The sequence below is a fragment of the Pagrus pagrus genome (assembly GCF_965226575.1).
Source record: "Pagrus pagrus genome assembly, chromosome: 10".
NCBI lineage: Eukaryota > Metazoa > Chordata > Actinopteri > Spariformes > Sparidae > Pagrus > Pagrus pagrus.
In genome coordinates, this window is record NC_140194.1 from 3,586,806 (window position 1) to 3,610,463 (window position 23,658).

The 23,658-nt window shown below is 41.5% G+C and overlaps 1 protein-coding gene across 1 annotated transcript; it reads right to left on the reverse strand.

Annotated features, from left to right (window-relative positions):
* Positions 1-6,391: 6,391 nt before the first annotated feature.
* Positions 6,392-22,798, reverse strand: amn1 (antagonist of mitotic exit network 1 homolog). Its single transcript, XM_084365341.1, has 4 exons — positions 22,588-22,798; positions 8,689-12,692; positions 7,317-7,379; positions 6,392-7,201 (listed from the first exon to the last, which is right to left on the reverse strand). The coding sequence occupies exons 2-4, from the start codon at positions 12,644-12,646 to the stop codon at positions 7,170-7,172; spliced, it is 4,053 nt and encodes a 1,350-aa protein (XP_084221467.1). The 5' UTR covers positions 12,647-12,692; positions 22,588-22,798; the 3' UTR covers positions 6,392-7,169.
* Between the last annotated feature and the right edge of the window lie 860 nt (positions 22,799-23,658).

Here is a 23,658-nt window from a genome sequence, read left to right on the forward strand (position 1 = left end):
TGTTTAGTTTTTGATGTTGGTTTTCTTCTGCCACAGTAATCAGATTACTACAAAACTAAATAATATTCCCTTTGGGGCTTCACAGAAATGTTGCTTTCTGTAAATTATTTAGCATCTTATCCGTTGTTCAATAATGAACAAGCTGTGCAACGTACCTTATTATGCAAGATCTGAACTCTGAGCCCCGAGACATTAGTAACCGTCTCATCTGTTAGCAGAACCGGGACCTCGGGGCCCGCGGTGTCGTCTTCGAGAGAAAAGCAATAATGTAGCGACAAATAGTGCGGCGAGTAATCGTCTGAGGAGAAACCACGGTTGTTATGAGCAGAATAAGTAGCATTTTTGGAAAATCGTTATGCGTGTGTTGTCACTGTGGCGGGAATATTAACTGTCATTACTTTTTCACGACTTTCCATGAACAGAACTGTTCGTCAGGCCCAGACTGCTGATGAGGCTGTTCGGCTCTGACAACACAAGAGGCACGCAGTCTGGTTTGAGCTCAGCTGGAGAAAACAGAGAAGCACAAGGTTATTTGTTTTTCATACGCCACTTATGACAAAATGTGACACAAATGGCTGATAGGAGGAAGTGATGTCACTCTATACCCAAAAGGTCAAAGGTCAACTTCACTGGGACGCCACCCTGCTCTGCAAAAGCACTTTTCCAGCCATTATTCAATGCTCAGGAACAAAAGGAGGGAGATTGTGACCATAATCCACATTTAAATGTCTATTAACATCTCTGCTCACCCAGGAGGTCGAGTTGCTCTGAGGTCACACTGATGTCTGCAGTGAAACATTGTTGTGGAGCAGCTGTGGAGATTAGAGCTGCTGCCTCCCAAACAACCAAGGTCACATCCTGTTCCTCCTGCATCTAGACGTTCACTGTATCTCATACGACAGACACACTGGTGCCATCATAGACCAAACTCTGTGGTGCTGTTTCAATAAAGATTGCTATCACTCCACCCAGCGGAAAAAACAGAAACAGACATGTCAAACATGTTACTCCTGGAAAGACTGAGATTTTACGACGAAGACAGAGGAGATGTGTTCGATAAGATCTTGGACCCTTGACTGAATTTTTATTCAGAGCAAAGACTAAAGTGCTGTGTCTGCTCCTTATATACGTTTCTTTTTTCTTTGTAAAGAAACAACACCTGTTTGTATTCAGTTGTGTCGTGACTGTGGTTACGGATACTGATACCCTCTGGATGTGCTTGTTGTTTTTTTGTTCCTTTATCTCCTTGTGCTGATGGATTCAGTCATCCACGTTTTACAATCTGTAGCCTCTTTGTGTTGCATCAGAGGGAGTTTGACTCTCTTATTGTGTATTGTGTAGTCCAACACGACATAACTGGTTTTACTGGTATTGAGCGTCAGGTGATTGTTGCACCATGTGACTCCGCACTCTATCAGTCCCGCACTCCTCACTTTTAAAAAAGTGAAGACGACATGTTTCGAATCAACACGTTTCACCGAGAGCTGCACTTATCACCTTTTATTAAACATGGATGTAAACTGTAATTTGACGGTTGGCGGAGGTATACACACGCGAGGCTTTAATTCTACTTATCATGAATAAATAAACGGATCCCTCTTCTGAAATCAGTAAAGAGCGATACGACCTGGAAAAAATGAAGCAAGACTGAAGACTGAGAGAAGTATTAATATGCACGCGTGGTGGTTGGTAGATAACTCCTGGTAGAGCTGAGATTACTCAGATTCAAAGCTGACGTTTGCAATCCATTTAGATTTAGGAAACGGCAAACTTCATCTGCTGAACGGGCAAGTTTTGTGACAGCGGGTCAATATTTGAGCTCAATCAGAGAGCGTGTGAACAGGGTTTTACTGGAGGGGTGGAAACCCTTCAGCAATTTCACCCCGCTAAGCCTATAAAGTGGCTCTATAAAGTGGCGTAGACAGACGGTTCATTAAGTGCTCGAGCGCCCACTTCTTCAGTCAACAACACAGCAAACACGAGAGTATCGTCAAAAGGTTTGGTTCTCCAGATAAGAGCAAATACGACACAACTGCATCCTATAAAACCTTCTCAACAAATTACTTCACTTGACCCTCAGGGCTTCCGTATAAATCAATCTACGCTCTGTCTTTGCATTTTTCTGTGGAGCTCCAACACAGGAAAAACATTATACCACTTTATATTTATAATAAAATGCTGCACACTCTAAAGGGTAAGTAACTGGACATTATTAACTCAAGCTGATGTAGTTACTGTAGTGACTGATATCTGTACCGATGGTCTGCGGTCTGAGGTGAACTCACATGCATATCACCATGCATGGAGAGAGAGAGAGAGCAGCTGTCCTCAAATGAGCAATTGGAAAGTACCTGAAAGACTTAGCACCGTACAAGGAATATTCAATGTTTAAGACAGAGCTGTTCTTGCCTGGTATGTATACAACAAGAGTTATGGCCATCAGGAAGGGAAGGGGCCTGGTTGGGACTCCTGAGTGTTAGAAAACACATCCTAACATAGACATTTCACCGGTGTGATGTTATTGTAAAAGCTAACAGTGGAAAAACTATTCATCATGGTAAACGCTGAAGGGTTCAGGGGCGGGGCGACCCCAGAACCAAAAGGTATATAAACCGAGTGGTCAGAAGAGTGATTCAGTTCCTCCCGGGAGAGCTCGCTGCATGTATCTGTTTAATTTCAATTTCTATTGTCAAGACTCCCACCGTGAGCGTGTTTTATAGTCAAATAGTAAAGATAAGTGTTAATTTGAGACGAGTAGTTATCCACTACATTACTATGAGACCAACCAACTGACCACTTCTGCTCTGATGCCCAGTTTGGACCGGCTCAACTAATTTAAGTGTATTAACTCATCAGAAGTTTATTAGAGTTTAATAGTGTGTTGGACTCGAGCTCCTCTAACCTCAGTCTATGTGCTAGCTGAGTCCAGCGTGCTCTTTGAATGAAGCAATAGGAGAAGACGTTCGGTCTCAAATCAACGTATTTATTAAGCAGTAAATGAATAAGGCTTACAGAGCTCTGGGTCGAGTCTTCTTGCCCTGACAAGCAACAGAGTGGGTGTCAGTTCACGAAGTCCGACAAACTATCGTTCCCTGACCCAGTCCTTTTATCCTATACAAAATATACAGAATTGAATAGTGCACGAATGTGTTCTTCCACAGGATTGGTCCATCGGTCCGCGACCTTTCACAGGATTGGCTCGTTCCGCTGAGACCTTTCCGGCCTCGTTACTATCTGACTCCAAGTGCATCTGCTGCCGATGGATGTTCCCGTTTCTGTTCCTTGGTTCTGTAAAAGGATCAGAATCTACATTTCTCGTTTCTGAGCCCCCAACAGCCGAAACCGCTGCCCTTATCTTGACCTACTATCTGCTACAAGTGGTGCACTCTTCCTGACCTGCAACTGCTGAAACTGCCAGCCTCTCGGTTGACCTATACTGCAGATACTTTCGATGCCTTATAAGAAGTAAACACAGAAACTTAACCTTCTCTGTTCCTTGTCCCACAGCGGTAACTTCTGCATATCTCCTGTCCTGTTTACACTCTCACTTCTGCAGTGCCCCCTCTCCTCATGGCCTTTCTTTGAACCCTTTCTCTCTGTTATGCAAAGCTTAATACTTTTTAGCTATTGAGTTATATAATGGGCTTTAATGATTAGCTTATTTGGCTATATAATTAGCACACAAGAATATATTTATTTACAAGTGTCGCTGTTGTTGGCGCTGTTTCCTCACAGCATTAAGTTCCTGGGTTTGATTTTCCTGGTTACGACCCTTTTCTGCACCCTGTGGCTCCTCCGGCTTCCTCGCACAGTCCAAAGACGTGCAGATTAAGTTCACTGGTCGCTCATCCCACTGAGAATCTAAGTGAAAAAATCCTTGCATGTGAATGAAGTCTACCTTACGCAGGCCTCAGGCTAATAATACATGACCAAAAGATACTGATCTCCACTAATGGAGGTAAAACACACTGAACTCCTGCAGCCATGAGGTTTATAAAAGTGATGATAAGACTCAGACAAACAGTAATGATGATGGAGCAGCATCAGGCCTGGAGCCAGGATTTTAGAAACACTGAGGTCCTGAGTCCAAGTCCACCACCACCCCCCTGAAAAATGTGACCAGAAACCATTCATTAAGTCTCAGTTCTTTAATTATTTGGATTTTTACAAACATTTTATTTATTCCTTTAACTGTCTTGTTTAATTTTTGTCTCTGCCCTGCAAAACAAACAAAAACGGCTTGTATCATCGTGACAATGCATTCTCAGATAATCCAGCGGGGGTTTTCCAATCCGTTATTCAGACAAAGACCTAAACACACCCGTTCTGCTCATGCCAGCAATAATATGATGATGGGGAAATGATCAGTCCTTTATTTGTTTATTATAAGTCTAATGTATCGTGTAAAAAAAATACCAGAATCAGCCTGTAAAATACCCCTCAGTGCAATGCACACTGCCTCCTGGTTCCTAAAACACCCAATTTCCTAGAAAGAACTGGAGAGGAGACCACATCAGTGGTAGCTACAGCCATGGACAGCTTCCAGGAGTTCAATAAATGTTGCTTCAGCTGCGTTCTCACATGATGTGTGCAGTCTACTTCACACCAAACTAAACTTAGGGGTGCATGATGTAAGATTTTTTGTCAAATATTATAATATTATAATAAATATTATGTCTCTGAGATATCTGCAGAAGTTAGCATGCTAACTCTGTTGCTCCAAGATCATCGCAGGGACCGCTAGCTGCACGGCTAACTGATCGAATGAGCTAACGACAGCTACAGTTAGCAGCGAGAAGCGGCTACTCGGGTGACAAGCTGCTCACGATTCTTACATATTGCGCCTTTAAAGCCTTTGGGCTTAATTTCTCGATGTTTTGAGCGTGAACGATTATTAATGTTATTATTGTAGTGACTCTGACAAGATGTCAGCTCATCTTCATGTGGGTTTTTTGTTGTTTCTTTCACATAATGTGAATCGTTACATTTTTGTGATATTGATCGTAGATTCAAGAAATTATGTTGGATCGTGGAAACTTCATTTCCGGAGGAAGCTGGACTTTTGGAAATACCCCCCTCCTCCCATGGTCTCATCCAATCCTGACTCTTCCTCAACTTTGCTGACACGGGGTTTTTTCTAGGAACTCCCCTCCGTCTACCTTTGGATCACCGCCGTGCCCTGCTGTGCCCGGCACCAACAGCTGCTCCTCTGTATTTTTTTAAAACCAGGTGTTTTCCTCAGAATACATCATTAGCTTTCAGTAACTCTGGCCTTAGTTTTGTTTCATTTGATATATCCCGATTATGTTCAATTACTCCTTTTACTGCATTTTAAAAAAATAATAGGAGTGTTGTATATTTGGTTACACGATTTCACACTTTATGTTATCACAATACAGTGATTCAATCGATGGGTGCATATTCAATCAAATGGTGTAGAGTAATACATATTTCAACCATCCATGGTGATTTCTTCACACTATTATTACCAGTTATTATTAACCACCAACTACTTTACTGTGGTTACATTCGACAACAGCCTCCGTGTAGCACTTACTACAGATATAGCATGATCTGAACGACTGAGAAGCTTCACCAGCGTATAGAAACTTTTATTTTTTAAGCTTTGGAAAGAAAATGAGAGCTCAATTCAAGATTTATAAAAGATTATTAAACGTCTTGTATCTATTCCTGTGCTCTTGTATCAATCGAAAACACTGTCAAAGGGGAAAAGGTATACCTTATTGTGCACGTTTTGTACAATTGTCTTTATTAATGTTTGTCGAGCGTCTTTGTAACGTGATGTTTGTCTTGTTATCATGCAAACTACATTTTATTTTAGTTAAAGGATAATAACCAATACACTGGTTAAGGTGATAAATGACTAAAGGGCTTCAACTAGAGAAATATGCACATATAAGGTTCATAACTTTGAGTAACGTATTCAGTTTGTTTGTCAAATTAAATCCTGGACCGAGCGGGAGCAGTGGGCTTCTCTGCAGGAGTGTGACTGGATGCCTCGAGCAGAAAGCCAGTTGAGTTAAAAGGTGTTTAATCGAGATGTAACTCGTATCCAAAATCAATCAGTAATCAACAGGTATAAAGTTGAGGTAACAATAGAGTGTATGATCTGCTTTGTCATAAGATATTACACATCCTGCACCCTTTGAAGTCGGTTGTCATTTTGCATGTCTCAGGCAGTTGCGTCTGGGACAGCTGGGTTTGTTTCTAGATCAGCAATCTCTAGTGTCTCCATCGAGTCCTCGTCCAGAATTTTCTCTTGCCTCTGAATTGAGGTTGCTGATGATCCATCGAGTTACAGATTAAAATACATCCTACCGAGTGAAAACCCTATTGGAAGAAGAAACCCCTCCATACAACACACATCAGCAACTGTAGACCGATATCTTTACTGACAAAAAGAACCAGTAGAACAAACAGTAAAACAAACAGTTGTTCACAAGGACGACGACATCTTTGTCCTGTTCAGTGCGAGGGACCGGTAAGGGCCAGGATGTTTTCCAACCCCACCTTCCATAATCCCATACATACAGAGCAGCTCACATCAACCTCCTCAGTTATGTACAACAACTTAAAGATATCTTTTGTGACTGTAAGAGAACACTGAATGTAGAGTTTAAAAAAAAGTCGTAAAAAAATGTGTTTTTTATAAAAATATACATTTGAGATGCAAATATTGCATACGAATGTTCTTCATGTAAAAAAGAAATACAATTATAATAAAATATATACCAGAAATATATGGTTTAAAGACCCGTCTGCAAATAAAGTTTTGGCACATAAAAGCTGAGACATGAGGACATTATATCCGACTTGCAGCCATGTAAACAAATGAGCATTTTGTGTAGAAAACATGAATCGTAGACTGTAGTGGCTGTAGACTGGTACGAATAAATACTTACAAAACTGGCACAACTTCAATTCACTCCTTGAATATACAGTACAAAAGCAGGAAGACGATTCCTGTAAGAATCTTGAAGGGACTTTTTCCAAATGAATTATTTCCCAGAGTTTGGATAGTCTTTGATTTCATTGTTGGCACTAAAAGTTTATTCATCCGTCGGTGGCTGCGTCTTTTTCTTGTATTTCTTCTGAAACTCCTGGAAGAGGCTGGAGGTGTTGGGGACTGAAGGCGAAAGTAGAGGACACTACTTCTTCTCAGGATTTGGATACCATGTACCTACGGTGCAAACCAAATCATACCAATTAGGAAAAACTGTACTCACTGCCTACATGATGATAAAGAAATAAAGAAATTAAGAAAAATGTATACATGATTTAATTGTATTTCTTACCCACTGGCCTCATGACAGTCTTATTGGGGTTCTTGTCTTTGTCTTCATCAAGGGCAGGTTTACCTGAGAGGAAAAAAAAAAAAGGAGGCTTAGCTGAAATGTGACACTGAAAAAAAGACATTTCCAGCCCAGAGAAAAAAGCTGTTTTCTTCTGCTCACCACTGTAAACACTGCATTGATTGTGAGACGCAATTTTACAGATCATTATTTGAAGCGAGCCGGAGTTTCTGATCAACAGCAGACAGCCATCCTAAACGTGACAAATACTTTACAGAGAAGACTAGATGCTACACAGGCTACTAATACTTTATACCATTTATTAAGGGCATTGTGATTTAATTTGATTCGATTTATCTTTTTCAACACTGACTGCTCTGTTTTTATTGGACCATCACATTTGGATCAAGAAAGATCAGCAGCTCCTTGCTTTTATGGCCCGACAACTGTTGTTTATTTTTTTGAATTCTTCTTGAACAAGCAGGGGTACATAACATCAACAACCAAACTTAAATCGGTGGCTTCATGCAGGTTGGGGTTGGACAAAATTAGAGACAAAACTAAGATTTTTGTACTGCGTCCTTAATGCACAGTACGTCATTTCTGTCCTTACGGTTCTCAGTCAAGTCAAAACAAAAGACGTAGGCAGCACTGTTGTTGTTGTCTTCATTGTTAAACACCACTGCTGATGAAAATCTGTCCGCGTGATTCAAGCAGAAATGTTCACAGACGAGATCATGTTTTAAAGATTTATTCACTTTATGTTTAGTCTCGTTTGCCAACCTTTCTGGGTTTGAACATTGTTGGAAACATTTTGGACAATGCACGAACACAACTCAACAATATATACTACAAAAGGTCTAGTTGTTGTTGTGGAGAAGAGGTCTTTAAGAGATTAATTGTAGAAAATGCAGAGACTGCAGCTTATAAGTTTGAAAGAGTTTATTTACAGAGAAAAGAAAACTGTATGGGAGTTCCTCTTATTCAGAAGAAAAACAGGTTATGTGATCATAGGTAGATACTCATTCTGCTTACAGCCCAAATACAATGGGAGGAGGTCGCAAGCTCATGATGTGAATGTTGCATGACCCCCAAACAAACAGTCAATGCAAGCAAGGGCAAAAAACCTTGCAGTAATATGCCAGGGAAATTCCCTTACGATCCCCAAAAGCTTTTTCCAAGTCAATAATGGGCGATCATGCTTATGCTTGCATTGGTCATGTTATGTTATGTTCAATATGTACTTGATGTAGGTTGTCTGAAAAATGTTATAAATGTAATGTAAGCATGGCAAAACCAATCAAAGTCAGCAGTTGTCTGTGGTGTGCAGTTGTGTGTTATTAAATCATTATTAAATCTCAGTATTATGACTTACTTGGAACAGAGTCATCGGTTTCCTTTCTGTTGATGGATCCATCTTTGAAGTTGAAGGTCTTGGGTAACACGCTGAATCTCAGGACGTTGTTCTCCTGGAGAGGCCTGCCAGCTTGGCTTTCATTTTCAGTGTTACGTCTCTCTTGATCAGCAGGCTGTTTGAGTGTGCCCACGTACTTCCTCATCATCTCCTCTCCCCGTTGGAGTCTGGCAGGGAGAGACCTCCTCCTCTTCTTCAGACTCAAGCAGTTAGTACCATGGTTCGGATTCAAGATCCTCGTTTCAGAAGAAACTGGCGGCCTCTCTGTGGTGGTGGGGCCAATCGCTTTAGCTTTCTTGATACCAAACCCAGATGAAGTGGCAAAAGTACACTTCCATGTTTTCAGTTTGCTTTGGAGCCTCATTTGAGTTGGTGGTAGACTTCTTCTCCATTTTTCATGAATCCTCCATTTCACGGACTGTTCCCCTGTCGGGACAGTATCACTAAACTTTCTCTTCAAGGGACTGAGCTTCACAGAGATAAATTCTGGAGGCCTTGGTAGTCCATCAGGCACAGCCCCTGGAGATGAATTATATCTCTTTCTGCCCCCAATCACAACAGGCTTGTCTTGTGTTGCTGAGCCAAACAGTACCAATTGTACAGCTCTACCTTTTGAAGCTAAAGGCTCACTATCGGTCACATCAACCGAAATCTCCTTACAAGTTGAAGGCTCTGAAGGCTCTGAATCCAAATCATCAGGGGGTTTGCATTTGTTCGATTTCTTAAGGCATGGGAAAGGTCCATCATGACTGCTTTGTCTCTTGTGCTTTCTTTTAGCAATTTCAAGTGTACCGCTGAGGCTGAAAGCTGTTTGCATTGCCGCCGTCGCACTAATTTGAGTTTGTTCTTCTTCCGTTTCTAATGTTGACACTCCCACATCTGTAGATGTCAGCTGAGCCTGTCCACAATCCTCTTCAAGGTCTGATACCCGTCTAGAAATCTCACTTTCACTGCCAGGAGGATTGTCAATGTCTTTGTCACTACTGGCTGAAGTACATGACTGAGTACTTTCTTGTACACAATCCACTCCAGGGTCCAACTGTACTACAGTGTCACTGCTGGAGAGATCTCCATCTTTGTTTTCACTTAAAACTATGATGTTTTCAGCAAAGGGAAGGGCTTGACTGAGTTTATTGCATGGCTCAGACCGACTATATGTGATCATTTGACTCTTGATGTTCTCCCGGCCCTCGGCTTGATTTTCTCCTTCCTTGTCGAATTTGCTGTCAGACCAGTTCACACAAATGTCATCTTCCTTTTGTACCTCCATCTCTCCCTTATCGTGGGTTTTTTCAGCACAATCTTTAAGACTCTGCTCATTTATGCATTTGCATCCACTCAAAAGTGGGTCTGACCCCATAATTTTTTCCAACCACTTTGAAAGGCAGCAAACCTGTTCTATTGGACAACTGGACTTGTCCGCCGGTTCTGAGCCATTCAATGTGACATCTATAGCTTCCAGTGGTTCACCCTCCACAGAGCTATTCATGACACTCTCTGGCTGACTGTTTGTGTCCATACTTTGTGGCATCTTGCTTTGTGCTTGCTCAAAGATAAGTTTGGCCTGTTCTGGAGGCAAAACTTGGATTTCAAATGAGTAAAATGGGTCACTGGAATCATCACATTCTGTTTCATCAGGGGAGTCTGCTTGTGTTGAAGCGGCGCCGGGAGTGGAGGCTTCTCCCGAGTCAACTGGTTCAAGCTCTGTTTGAGACGAGACCTCGTCAGGCACCTCACTTGCCATTTCTGCAGGAATGGTTTTGACTGTCTCTACCTGATCTACCTGATCTGGCTCAGGCAGGTAAAGCTGATGCTTCAGAGACCACGGGAAGCCAAACTCTTTATCAATGTCATCTAGCTGCTCGCTGACATTCAACCATGAGGATTTGTAAGGTGGTCCTGAATAAACTTCATCATCTTCGAGGACATGGTATCCTATGAGTGTCTTCTTATCGCCCTGCTTTACTTGTGACAGTATGACAGAATCTGCTGTTACATGTTTGCTGAGGAATCCTGTGGTATCCGAGAGTAGGTTCTTGTACCAGCCTGTCCTGAGCCTACATGCCAAGTTTCTGATGGTACCATCCCAATACAGGTCTAATAATTTTATTCCAGTATTAACCAGTGTGGTGTTTTTACTGAGCTCCATCTGAGTTTTTTCATGATCAAGTATCAACTTCGATAACGCATCAATTGTCCATGGGTTTGCAGGGACTGAAGAAAGCAAAACAGCAACATCGTCCTCATCACCACTTTGGCTCGCTGTCACTTCAGAGGCAACTGATTGTTTGGCTGTCATTGCAACACACTGGTCTTCTTGCATGCCAGTAGCTGGTTCAGATCCTTTGTCATCTGCACATAACTGTTTTTGTGAGTCCTGATGCCCAACTGAATCTGAAGGTGATATATGATTTGGGTTACCGGGATAAGGATAAGTTCCTTCTCTCATATACAGTTCATTTTTGTTTTTTGCCACAGCTGGGGAGGTACATAACTTCTTAGGGTTACTTAAAGAATCAGCTGATGCGGTGTGCTCAGCCGATTGATTGATCATGTTAGAAGAGGTTTGCTTGCTGGCATCCTGGCAGCTTTCCTGTGACAACGGTTGCACAACAGCAACAGCTCTTGTGCATGTGCGACCGGGAGATGAGTGAATGGAGCCGTCGTTTGCCGTGATTGATGAGAGCTTTCCAAGAATTTCTAAGATTTCGTTTGGTGCAGATGATTCTGCCTGCTTTCTCTCAGGCAAATTCAGTAATTGAGATGTATTATGTAATGATCCAACAAGATTCCCTTTTGAGACCATGTTACTTTCAGCAAAAATTGCATTGGCTGCCCTACCTCCATTTGTCGGCCTGATCTCTCCACAGCCACCTGATGTTGCTGTGAAATAGACATTTGGTACAGAGCTTTGTTGTGGTGCATTCACGCTGTGCTGCATTCTTGACATGTTAGACAATGATAGTCCAGAATTTGAGTTATAACTGTTAGTGTTAGTGACAGTCTGTGTCACAGGTTGCATGTTTGGATTAGACTTCTGTGTGGACGACACGCGTAACTCATTCGCTATTTCTGCGATTATCTGGCGCGTGCGCATTTGATCTTGTGTAGCAGCAGCAGGATTAAAGGGAATCTCATTTGTTTTTGACAAGAAACGCTGACTCTCATAGTTCATGCTAATATGGCTTGAGTTGACATGAGTTTGGTGCATTTGGGCTTTCTGACTCATGCTGGAAACCTGCTCAAATGAGTTGGCAGTAATTATGTAGTTTCTGTCAGAGTGAGAGACAGCGTGATAAGGTGGTGGGGGGATGGAAGAGGAGAATCCATGCTGAGTGAGATTTTGTCTGAGATTCTGGTTGTGAGCAGTCTGCCTGTTGTGTGCACTGGCAGACACTGATGCGCTGGTGCAAACCATCTGTCCATGTTGAAGCGCCTGTTGGTTCCAACGTGCTGACATGTCTTGCTGAGGGTATGTAGCATTTGATTTCATCATGTTTTGTGGAATCTGGGTCATTGAACTGACAAATCCAGTGTTAGAATGAAAAACTTGCTGAGTGGCAACCTGAAGTCCATTAGTGACAAGAGGGTTTCCACTTTGCGCATTTGTAAATGAGTCTTGTAGATTGCCTGGTATCACTGCCACATAATAGTTGTCAGTCGCCCCTCCTGTTGGCAGCTGAGAAGAAACTGCCTGATGAGGAACTCCTGAGTTCTGCCAGTCTGAAGTCTGTCTTCCATCACGAAAGGTGGATTGAGCACTTTGTGGTGGTCGGAGACCTGTGCTTGAGGAGTTATTTGCCGTCCCAGCTTGCTGAATCCACATTGTGGGTGAGGTTAGCGGAGAAGCACCTTGTTGGGATTGAGAGGGTGGTCCGACCTGGTGGTACTGTCCATTCCTCCATGCAAAGGACTGCATTTTTGTCCTCCGTTAAGCCTTGTAGCAGGTCAAAGAGGTACCTTTCCTGAAAGAGGAATTTAAAAAGATAAAGCGTCATAAAACAAAAACGTATGCAGTGACAACATGTTTAGTGCATGCAGAAGAAACTGGATCCTGCTCCAACACAAAATGCTTCTTCAGAGTCTATCAGAGTCATAGAAAATGCTCAAGAAATCCACTGGAGTTGTGCAGAGTCTGTTGCAAAAGAGTTTATTGCCTCAAGAAACTCAAGCAGATTCCGAGACCAAACTGAAGTGGATTTCTCATGGCTCCTCGTTACTTGCTCTTGGAGATCTCGACTAGTCACCACCTATTTTCTGAAAACACTCCTACTGAGATGTCTTTCTATTGGTGTATTTTCTATCCTGGGGTTTCAGGGGTTGACATCAGGGGCTTGAGATCAGGTCTGCGCATGGTCTGAACTGCACGTGAGTACCCAGCTCCTGTGAGTTCAGAATTTACTGTGGGGTTTATTTGTTACTTAACTTCCCATTAAGGTCATCCTTGAGACTGGGTAGGACCCATTTCATAACCCAGAGACCATAGTTCTCTGTGTAAGACGTAAATGGGAGTCATTGCTACACCTTTAAGTGATGAAAAGAGCAAAATGTGGGCACGCCATGCTTAGTGAGCTTTGGACCTAATCCATACAAGCAGCATATGTGACAAAACATGGCCAGTCATAACACAAAAATTGCAGCCTGTTGCCAGGTTGTAAGTTTGAATATTTTGAATCAACAATGGCAAACACTTGACTCCTGTCCATTTCCATTCTAAGTGAGCGAAGAACACAAGAACATCAACAAACTGTTGACTATAAACTATTGATGCATCTGGTTGCACATACACACTCATACACCCACGGAGAAGCTTTCTCGCTGCTCCAGCTCAGTGTTGCCAGATCAGATTGACAGTGTCCGGCCCAACCACATCTTAGAACCCGCCCAATCCAATAAAAACCAGCCCAAACCACGAAGTTGACACCCGTGTAAACCCGTAAAATCAACACATGCAATAGAAAACACATGCAGAGCTTCATATCTGATAGATAAATGATAGATAAATATGGTTTTGCAAATTGCAACCAACAAGAGTGCAGTAAATCAACCATAGGCTACACAAATTGCAAAATGAACCTCTGGCATCCTAGCGCCAGGCCCAGATTAGTAATAATGCCAGCTGCACGTAAAAAGGTGCACTTTTAAGCCGTGTAGGCCTAATAAATTTCATAATTTACATCATAAATGACCTGTATGAGGACTACATGCAAAACAGTTAAAAACAAAACAAAATTATGCACATACATAGCGCCTCTCCCTCCCTCCCTCCCTCCCTCTCTTTTTCTCCTCGCTGCTTTCACACCTGTGGTGCTGAAAGACGCACAACGAGCTGGCCGTACAGCAGCTGATTGAGATTACGAACACACAAAACCACGAAAAACTAAACAAAAGTAGCCCAATTGGGCGGAAAACACTGGTCCAGCTAGGTCTAAGGATATTTGGCAAACACCCTGCATAAGTTACTCACAATTCTAGATCTTATATTTTTGCCTATTTCTCTTTATATTCCCCTTTACTGATTTTACACATTTAAACTATTATATCATTATTTTTTACCAGTGTATGGGACCAGGAACCAGGACCAGCTGATGGGTACTGGCACTTGGTAGTAGTCTTCAATGTAGGCTTGAATCAAGAATTAGGCTCGAAGAAGATGTACATTCTGGTACAAAGAAGTTTACTGGGTTCTACAAGGCAGCAACACCAACAAGCATTGAGTCGGTCCCAAGAGCGAGCTGAACTAGTCCCTTCTGCGCTCCTGCTTTTATGCTGGTGGAGGCCCGAAGAGTTTCCACCCATGTGGACCAATTCTAATGGTGGATGACATTGCTTTATTTGTCTATGGCCCCTTTTGTAGCACACCCAGCGCCTGACTCCATTAGCTTCGTACATTAGCCAAAAAAGTATAAGCCAGCTAGGCACTAGCACTCATCGGATGATGAATAGGCACTCTGCACTCAGTTTACATGGTTTTCTCTTCATACTCAGATTCAATCAGAATCCAATTTTATACAACATAATTCTTAAACTAAAATAAAGTAAAGTTTTCACAATTATAAGACAAACCTCACATTACAAAGATTCTGATAAACATGTGGTATACTTTTTCCCTGCGTCACAAGCCGTACAACTGAGGATTTAACAACACAAAACATTTCCCTTGAATTTCAAAGTGCAGAGTGTCAGCCAGGTGCAGGAACCACAGCTCACTGCACAGGTCACATGGCTTTTTTTAAATCAGCAGAAGGCTGTACAAGAGTTTATCCACAGTTCAACTCTAACAAACATGTTTCCGAGTGTTAGTTAACTGCCGATGGCCCAGGCACTTAATAGGTGGATACGTTATCAAACGTAACTAGAAAAATTTGTATTTCCTACGAAAATACAGTGTGAATGCTGAAAGCTGAAGTGATTTTGGAAATCTGCTGAATGTAGTACTGGAAAACACTTGCCTAATGCATAAAACTATGAGAATGAATGGTCAAGAATTTGCAGAAAAAGCAGAATTTTTCAAAGCTGAAAAGGCAGAAAAGGTGAAAAGGAATAGGCCGAATGGGTTGGAAAAGCTGAAGGTTTTGAAAGTTGAACAGTTTCTAAGGTGAATATTTTGATAGTTGAACAGTTTCTCTAGCTGAACATCAAGCTGAATATTTGAAAAGGTTGAAAAGTTGAAAAAGGTGAAAAGCTGAAATGGTCGAAGAGCTGAAAAGGTTGAAAAGCTGAAAAGTAATAGGTTGAAAGAGCTTAAAAAGCTGAATATTTTAAAAGATGAACAGTTTCTCTAGCTGAACATGAAACTGAACATTTTGATAGTTGAACGGTTTCTATAGCTGAACATAAAGCTGAATATTTGAAGAAGCTGAAAAGGTTGAAAAGCTGAAAGTAATAGGCTGAAAGAGCTTAAAAAGCTGAACAGTTTGATAGCTGAACGGTTTCTATAGCTGAACATAAAGCTGAATATTTGAAAAAGCTGAAGAGGTTGAAAAGCTGAATAGTTTGATATTTTAACAGTTTCTCTAGCTGAACATGAAACTGAACATTTTGATAGTTTAACGGTTTCTATAGCTGAACATAAAGCTGAATATTTGAAGAAGCTGAAAAGGTTGAAAAGCTGAAAGTAATAGGCTGAAAGAGCTTAAAAAGCTGAACAGTTTGATAGCTGAACGGTTTCTATAGCTGAATAAAAGCTGAATATTTTAAAAGTTGAACAGTTTCTCTAGCTGAACATGAAGCTGAATATTTTGATATTTTAACAGTTTCTCTAGCTGGACATGAAACTGAACATTTTGATAGTTGAACGGTTTCTATAGCTGAACATAAAGCTGAATATTTGAAAAAGCTGAACAGCTTGACAGCCAAACAGTTTCTGTAGCTGCACATATGCTGGAGCAGTAGCAGAATGAAATTTGAAAATGTCCCCATAAGAATGAATGGGAAAACACCTCCCAAACACCTGCAGGTTTAGAAAAAAGTGTAATGGTTATGGCCAAAATATGTATACAGTGAGTAACAGGAGACATTGCTGAACCCTGTGATGTGTTTTTTATTTCTGTAGAGTGAAAAATGAGGGCACAAGAGCGAGAGACAAAACCGGTACCGTCTGCTCCACTCCAGAGATTTAGGCTCAAAGTTAACACTGCGGCTTATGGGGGAGTTGCTGGAGTGCTTGTCACTCGAGGGCTTCTACAGTCAAAAGTTTAAGTCCTACATCTGAAATAAGACCATCATCTGAAAGCCAACAAGATTTCCTACATTTCTATGTATATATTGTCTATGTGAAGTAAAAGATGTGGGACCCAAATCAAGCTGAAGAGAGTTTTTTCTAAAGTTTTTGCAGCTGCTCTCCACTCTAGCGATGATGTCACCCACTCTAGCTCACGCAATACACACCCATTATAAACCCAGAAGACGAGCTAAAAATCCTTCAAACTAAAACTGTGATAATTTCAAAACCGTAAAAGATTTTCAAAAACTAAACACATGCCTAATAGTTCAAGGTCTTGTGATTATTTTAAAGTTGGAATGGTGTCTCTAGCTCAAAGTATGAGAGAGCAGAAGAGGTTGAAAGTGGATGAGTTTTGAAGAGGATTTGAAGATTTTCCCATTTGCTTCCATATTAATTTTTTTTTTGAAAAAGCTGAATATTTGAAAAAGTTGAAAAGCTAAAAAGCTGAAAATAAGAAGGCTGAAAGAGCATAAAAAGCTGAACATTTTGATAGTTGAACGGTTTCTATAGCTGAACGTATGCTGAAGTAGTAGCAGAATGAAATTTGAAAAAATCCCCATAAGGATGAATGGGAAAAAATTTTGGTTTTAGTTTTGAAAAAGCTGAATATTTGAAAAAGTTGAAAAGCTAAAAAGCTGAAAAGTACAAGGCTGAAAGAGCATAAATAGCTGAACATTTTGATAGTTGAACGGTTTCTATAGCTGAACGTATGCTGAAGATGTAGCAGAATGAAATTTGAGAAATTCCCCATAAGGATGAATGGGAAAAATTTGGCAGAAAAAGCTGAATATTTCCAAAAGTATGAAAGATAGAAAAATGAAAAATAGAGGCAGTAATGTCCTTAACGAGCTGAACATTTTGATGGTTGAATGGTTTCTGTAGCTCAAAATTTGAAAGAGTAGAAGAGAGCTGAAAAACGTACGGAAGCTGGAATAATAATAATAATAATAATAATAACTTTAATAAATTCCGGAAGAACAATAGTGTGAATGCTTTGGAGCATTCACACTAATGAGCGGCATGCTAACGCATTATTGGCCAGGAGTGAAGAGACCAAAAACAGTGGTGTGGTAAACATGTTTTTTTATTGAGGAGGAAAGTCTGTGATCCATCACTGAAGACTTAATGACCATCTGGGGAGGGATGCTTGCCCCCCCTGTCTTCTAAAGTGATATTAGTGACACATTTTCACACCAGTTTCATTATTTAACCATTTCGAGTGGGAATTCTGCCGTTTCATATCCCAACAGTGGCACTACTATTTAATTTATATTTTCTCACATGATGTGAGTTGACTTTTACTGGATATTAATTTACTCACCCACACAGCGGGCATGAAGGAGTAGAGGAAGTACACGGAGAGACAGTTGGTCGATGATTATTGTCAGAGGGGATTTTTAACCTCTTTGTCCCGTGAGACTCAAGTGTTAACTTAAAATTCTTGTCAGAGAAACATTAAGGGCTGCGCTGTCAAAGCTGTACAATTTTACATATGGAAATATTTCAGTCATTGTCTACCTCGGGCAAATTATAGTAAACAGTCGTTTTCAGACAGATTATTCGTTAAGAAAAATTAACTAAACCTCTTAAAAAGGAAGAGCAGGAAAGGCACGTTGCTGACATACAACACATTCAACACTAAACGCCTCCTGAAGAAATACATTAATGGAAAGCCCATAAAATGCATATTACCTCTTGGTCTGGAAGTGTCAGTCAAGACGTTGCCGTCATGTTCAATAACCCAAAACAATACTTACTCATAACTGTAGCATTACCACAAGACCGCATATGATTCACTCCAACCATCTCGACATCCGCCCCACGTCACTTCAACTTATATCAACATCTTATACACTTCAACCATTGCTGTGTCATACATAAACCCTCTTTCAGAGCACATATCCACTGAAGGGGCTTCAGGATGAACTCCATAACTAAGTTCCTTATGTTAACTCCCACACGCACAGTACAATACAAGAATACATCTACTCAAACCTTGCAACCACATGTCTGTCATAAGACAGAACTCATGTCTGAAGGTGTCTTGGAGGTGGAGCCCTGTTCGTTCCTATGAAAGCTGCTCAGTGGTGTTTTGAAGCTAAAAAAGCTTGACTTCCCAACTATGAAAGTAACCGGATTGCTGACCAAGCCGGCTAATTTCTGGTTCAGCGCTCGGCTAACTTAAAGGGGGATAAAATAATGTAATTGTGTGGCTCTTCTTAACTTTTTAAATGTTATCAGACCGAATGGCTCAAATTATGACAGTGAAACGAGTCATTTTGCAGAGGTTATGACACTATGATCCACCGTTTTACAGATGCTTCTTTCACAATGGGAATTGCCTGTGGGAATGTGGGAATTAGGGTCAACAGGCGATTTTTGGCAGGTTGACCTGTGTTTAAAAACCCTGTGAAGACCCGTTGATTTTGGTTGCATAGCGGGATAATGCTGCAGACCTAACCTGGTCCAGACGAGGTCATGCTGAGAGTTTCTACTTGAAATAAGCCTTTCACTAAGCAAGCTCCTTTTGGTAATAACATTGATAATCAAAAGTCATAAGTGATACATATTCTCAGCAGAGGAAATATGTTACATAGGATGAGCAAATTTCAGCTGAGGGAAAAGGAAAGGTGAACAGATCTAGTAGTCTGTGAGCAAACACTTTTCACACAAGCTCCCTTTTGGCTTTCAAAATGAACTCGGAGCAATAAGTCAGCATCAATCAGAGGTCAGGGCCCTCAGCCACCTCCCCAATGGGTGGAAAATTCACCCTGTGTGCAGAGGCTGAATCCTTCCTACAGCTACCCAGGAATCAGCTCTGCTTCTTTTTATTTTTATATTTTTTAATTTTTCAAGGTTAGAAATATGCTTGAATTATATTCCTTAAAAAATACTGAATTTATAACAAAATCTTGTGTTTAGTATTTTAATATTTGAAATTTAACAAAAATCACAATTATTAATCACAATTAATAATATAGCTGCTGCGCAGCGATGGGTCGGGTCCGGGCTATTATTGGCAAATTTAGGCAATTCTGAGTAACAAACAGGAGAATAGGAAGACAAGACAAGACAAGATTTGAAACCACTGTAAAAAATTCAATTATCAAGACAAAAATCTGAAAATACACATATTGCAGCATGGAGATGTTGGTAATTTTAAAAATGATTGATTTGCTCCATAAGTGAATAACTGGTGTTTAGCTATGTCATTATTGCATTGACTCCAATTGTTCACATGAAAGAAAAATTTAAAATGCTGTGAAAAATTTATTTTTTGAGGCTCAATTTTTGATAAACCTTTCGTCCATGGTCCAGTCCAAGCTATTTGGGTTTTTTTTTCATTTAGAGGCTTGCTGTGATGCCACCATCAGGACAATTGTCTTGTGACAACATGTCTTGTGTTTCATGTTGAGGACATCTGACATTTTGATCTGTCATCATCATCATCCTTGCTGGGTCTTGAACCCACAACCCCTGACATCAAGCACCAGCTCCTGACTCACTGAACTAATTGGCTGGAATTGGAATTAGGAATACGATTAGGAATTCACTCATTAGTGAAGAACTCCCATAACCCAAAGCAGCAAAGGTCTCCAGGACTGCCAGAGGGATTAAAGTGTAACCACAAATTGGACCAAGGACCCATCAGAGGGGAAATGAATCCGAAAGACAACGGAGTCCTCTTTCCAATTAAAGGATAACTACCGTTTTTTACAACCTGGACCTTATTTCCAGCTAAATATATGGTCATGTACTCACCCAGATAACTTTGGTGTCATTCGGCGTCGTTCGGACGAAATTAGATCCAGTGGAGCGCCGATATATCCATATAATGCGAGTAACGGGGCATCGACACACAGCCTCTATATAACGCATTATCTACCACGAAACTAGTTCATTTCACCAATATTTTGTTACGATATGCTAGCGCTATTCCCCTCTGAGTCCGGGCTCGTCTGTTGTCAACATCCGGGGTCTGTAGGTTGCCCTACTACCTCTGACCTGGAAGATGTCGTCTCTGAGCTGCGCGCGCACCCGCGACAGCCCAGCTTGTTTACCTGTAGCTGCTACTGCTAGTTTGACCCCGGATGTTGATAACGGACGAGCCCGGACTCAGAGGGGAATAGCACTAGCATATCGTAACAAAATATTGGTGAAATGAACTAGTTTCGTGGCAGATAATGCGTTATAGAGGCTGTGTGTCGCTGCCCCGTCACTCACATTATATGGATATATCGGCGCTACGCTGGATCTAATTTCGTCCGAATGACTTCAAATGACACCAAAGTTATCTGGGTGAGTAAATGACCATATATTTTGCTAGAAATAAGGTCCAGGTTGTAAAAAAACGGTAGTTATCCTTTAACTGACAACATGAACACAAAAAGAACCGAGTCCCTTTGTCTGTCGGTCCACTTTTTGGCTCCTATAAAGAGGACTGAGCTTGGATCCTTTAAGCAGGAGTATATGTGAAAGGTGGAAAATCAGACCCAGGTAGACTTAAAATGCTAAAATATGAAATAACTTCCTTGAGATTGGACAATGCATTATTCAAAGAGGTGATATGATGCTTTTTGGGTTGTTGCCCAAAGTCCATGCCAAAGGGAGTTACTCCCTCCCACAGAAAACACAGCTCCTGCACTGCCTGAAACGCCTGGTTTGGAGTCGAGCCTTTACGTCCTTAAAATTATGAGTCACTATGTAACAGGCATTATATAAATATATATTTATATATATGTTATAAAAATATATACAGTCGGGCTGCACGATATGGTCAAAAAGTGACACTGCGATTATTCTGACAGATATTGGCATTGCAATATATGATTATTATGGCTGATTATATTTTACATCACAATAATTTTCGATGGAAAACTAGTAAAATCGTGATGATGTGGTTTTTCTCCCGGTCTCTGCCAAACAAACATGTTTTATCACATGTGGAGAACGAGCTTTGCAGCCCAGAGCATCTCTGCAGCACGACGACATTTTATTAAAACACTGTTTTGTTACACATTTTGTATTTATAAAATAACTGCAGTTCTTGCGATTATCATGCGCTAAATTGTGCAGCCCTAGTTCAGGTATCGTCCCAGCTTACTGGACCGTAAGTTTGTCGGGACGTTTAATTAGCTTGCATAATTAACTCGAACTAACTGTGTTACCAATCACAGCTGTTTAGAAAGGAAAACAAACCCTCCTTCCTGGATTAGTGGGTCCGCTAATCCATGAAGGGATGACTAACTGGGCAGCCCTAATGTCCTGTTGCATTCACATGCACCATATGAGACCTCCTTAAAAACATTTTCAATAGACAAAAGACGCCACATTCCCAACCCTAATTATGCTGCCAACCCTAAGGGGTCCCCTCATAGTTTAAGGGCCCTTTGCCATCTTTGGGGTCAACCTCATTGTCCACATAAAGCTAAAGTTAAGCGTAATTAATTGTTCATGGCTCTGAGGATGCTTGAATACGTGAGTGTTCAGAGGCTGCAGGGAGCTTTCCTCCATTGTGGTCAGGGCTGTTTTCACTGTCAAAGAGCTGTGACTCATCTCAGTTACAGAGTCACTTTGTTTTTTGCTAGTTTGAGTTTTGTGCAAGCTGATAAAAAAGTAGAAAGTAAGCTGTAGACATTAACTGAACTAGGGGCTGCACAATTTAACACATAATAATCTGCAGTTTTATGATACACAACGGTGTTTTAATGAAATGCTGCAGAGATGCTCTGGTCTACACAGCTTGTTCTCCAGATGTGATAAAACACGTTTGTTTGGCAGAGACCTGGAGAAACACCACTTCAACATGACTGTACCAGTTGTTCAATGGCACTGATTAAAACTGAATCATCCTTAATAAGAAATCGTGAATTACATCTCAATTATCTGTCAAAAACAATCACAACATCGCTGTTCGCCCGTATCGTGCGGCAAAAAACTGAACACATAACCTTTAAAAGTCTCACGTTTTCCAACTAGTCGTGAGTTATAAGTTGTGAAAATGCTTCAGAGAGCGAAAACTGTGGAAATAAAGCAGTAAAACTCACTTTAACAGAGGCTGATGAGACTGTGCGCACCGCCCCGCAGCAGTCAGTTCAACCGCCGGCTAAAGAAAGTTAGCTAAAACAACTTACCGGGAGAATTAACGGTTGTTGTATCCGGAAGAAAACACACAGCTCCTCTTTCTTTTCCGGCGTGAATACATCCGTGTTAGCTCCGTTTTCAACCTGCCGTGACCAGGATAATCCCACCTCTGTCTCTCGGTGTGTAACAGCCGAGGAAACGGCACCGTCCGACCCGCAGCCTCGTCTCCGCTCTCTGCGGGCTCAGCGCCGCTCGCAGCCTCCTCTTCTTCTTCTTCGTCTTCTTCTTCTTCTTCTTCGGTGGTGGTGCTCTGCGCCTGCTGCGTGACGTCACCTGCAGGAGGAGGAGGAGGAGGAGGGTTGAGACTTCACTGCTGCGCCACAACAAGTCAAAGTCCTGCGTTTAAAAACATGTCGTGCACAGAAAGTGAACTGTGGGTTATTTCTCTCCATCTCGCCTTTCTTCTCCTTCTTTCTGTTCTCGTGCTGCTCGGTGCTTTCCAGCTCTGTGTGGAGGTTCAGAGGAGACCACTGCACTCCTCAGCTGCTGACCTCATCCACCAGGCACGCTTCATGTGCTGATCACTTTCATATGGAGGAGTTTGTGCAGGACACAGTGAGAGGAGGAGGTTTATTTTACATTCAAGAATGAAGTCATCAGCAACAATCTCTTCAAAGTCCCAATACTGACAACTCAGATTAAGATTAAGATTGGCTTTATTTATCCCACAACGGGGGAAATTCACTTACAACGGCTCGAGATGCAACGGTACAGGACAGAGAATCAGAAAAATATGCATTGATCTGCAGGAGTGCTCCTTCTTGCACAGTGGGTGTCAGAGCCTCACCCACCACCACACAGTCCAGAACAGAGCTGGCCCTCCTAACCCGTTTCTTTAGTCTCGTCCTGTCCCCGTCCGTGCTGCTACCTCCCCCAGCAGACCACTGCATAAAGGAGCGCTGGTGCCACCACAGTGTTGTAAAATGTTGGAAGTAATGTCCTCTGCACCCCAAAGGACCTCAGTCTCCTCAGCAGATGGAGGCGACTGCAGGTCATACGTTCATACTGAGCAGAGCTTGAAAGTGTTACAGCTTTCCCACCAATATTAGCAGGACTGCAAA

Bases quoted from the DNA above. Each gene is read 5' to 3' on its own strand.
- amn1 (XM_084365341.1), bottom strand. From the start codon at position 12,646: ATGCAGTCCTTTGCATGGAGGAATGGACAGTACCACCAGGTCGGACCA. The intron at 7,380-8,688 runs GTAAGTCATAAT...TTTTCCTCTCAG, and splicing joins AACCGATGACTCTGTTCCAA to GTAAACCTGCCCTTGATGAA. The intron at 7,202-7,316 runs GTAAGAAATACA...TTTGCACCGTAG, and splicing joins GACTGTCATGAGGCCAGTGG to GTACATGGTATCCAAATCCT.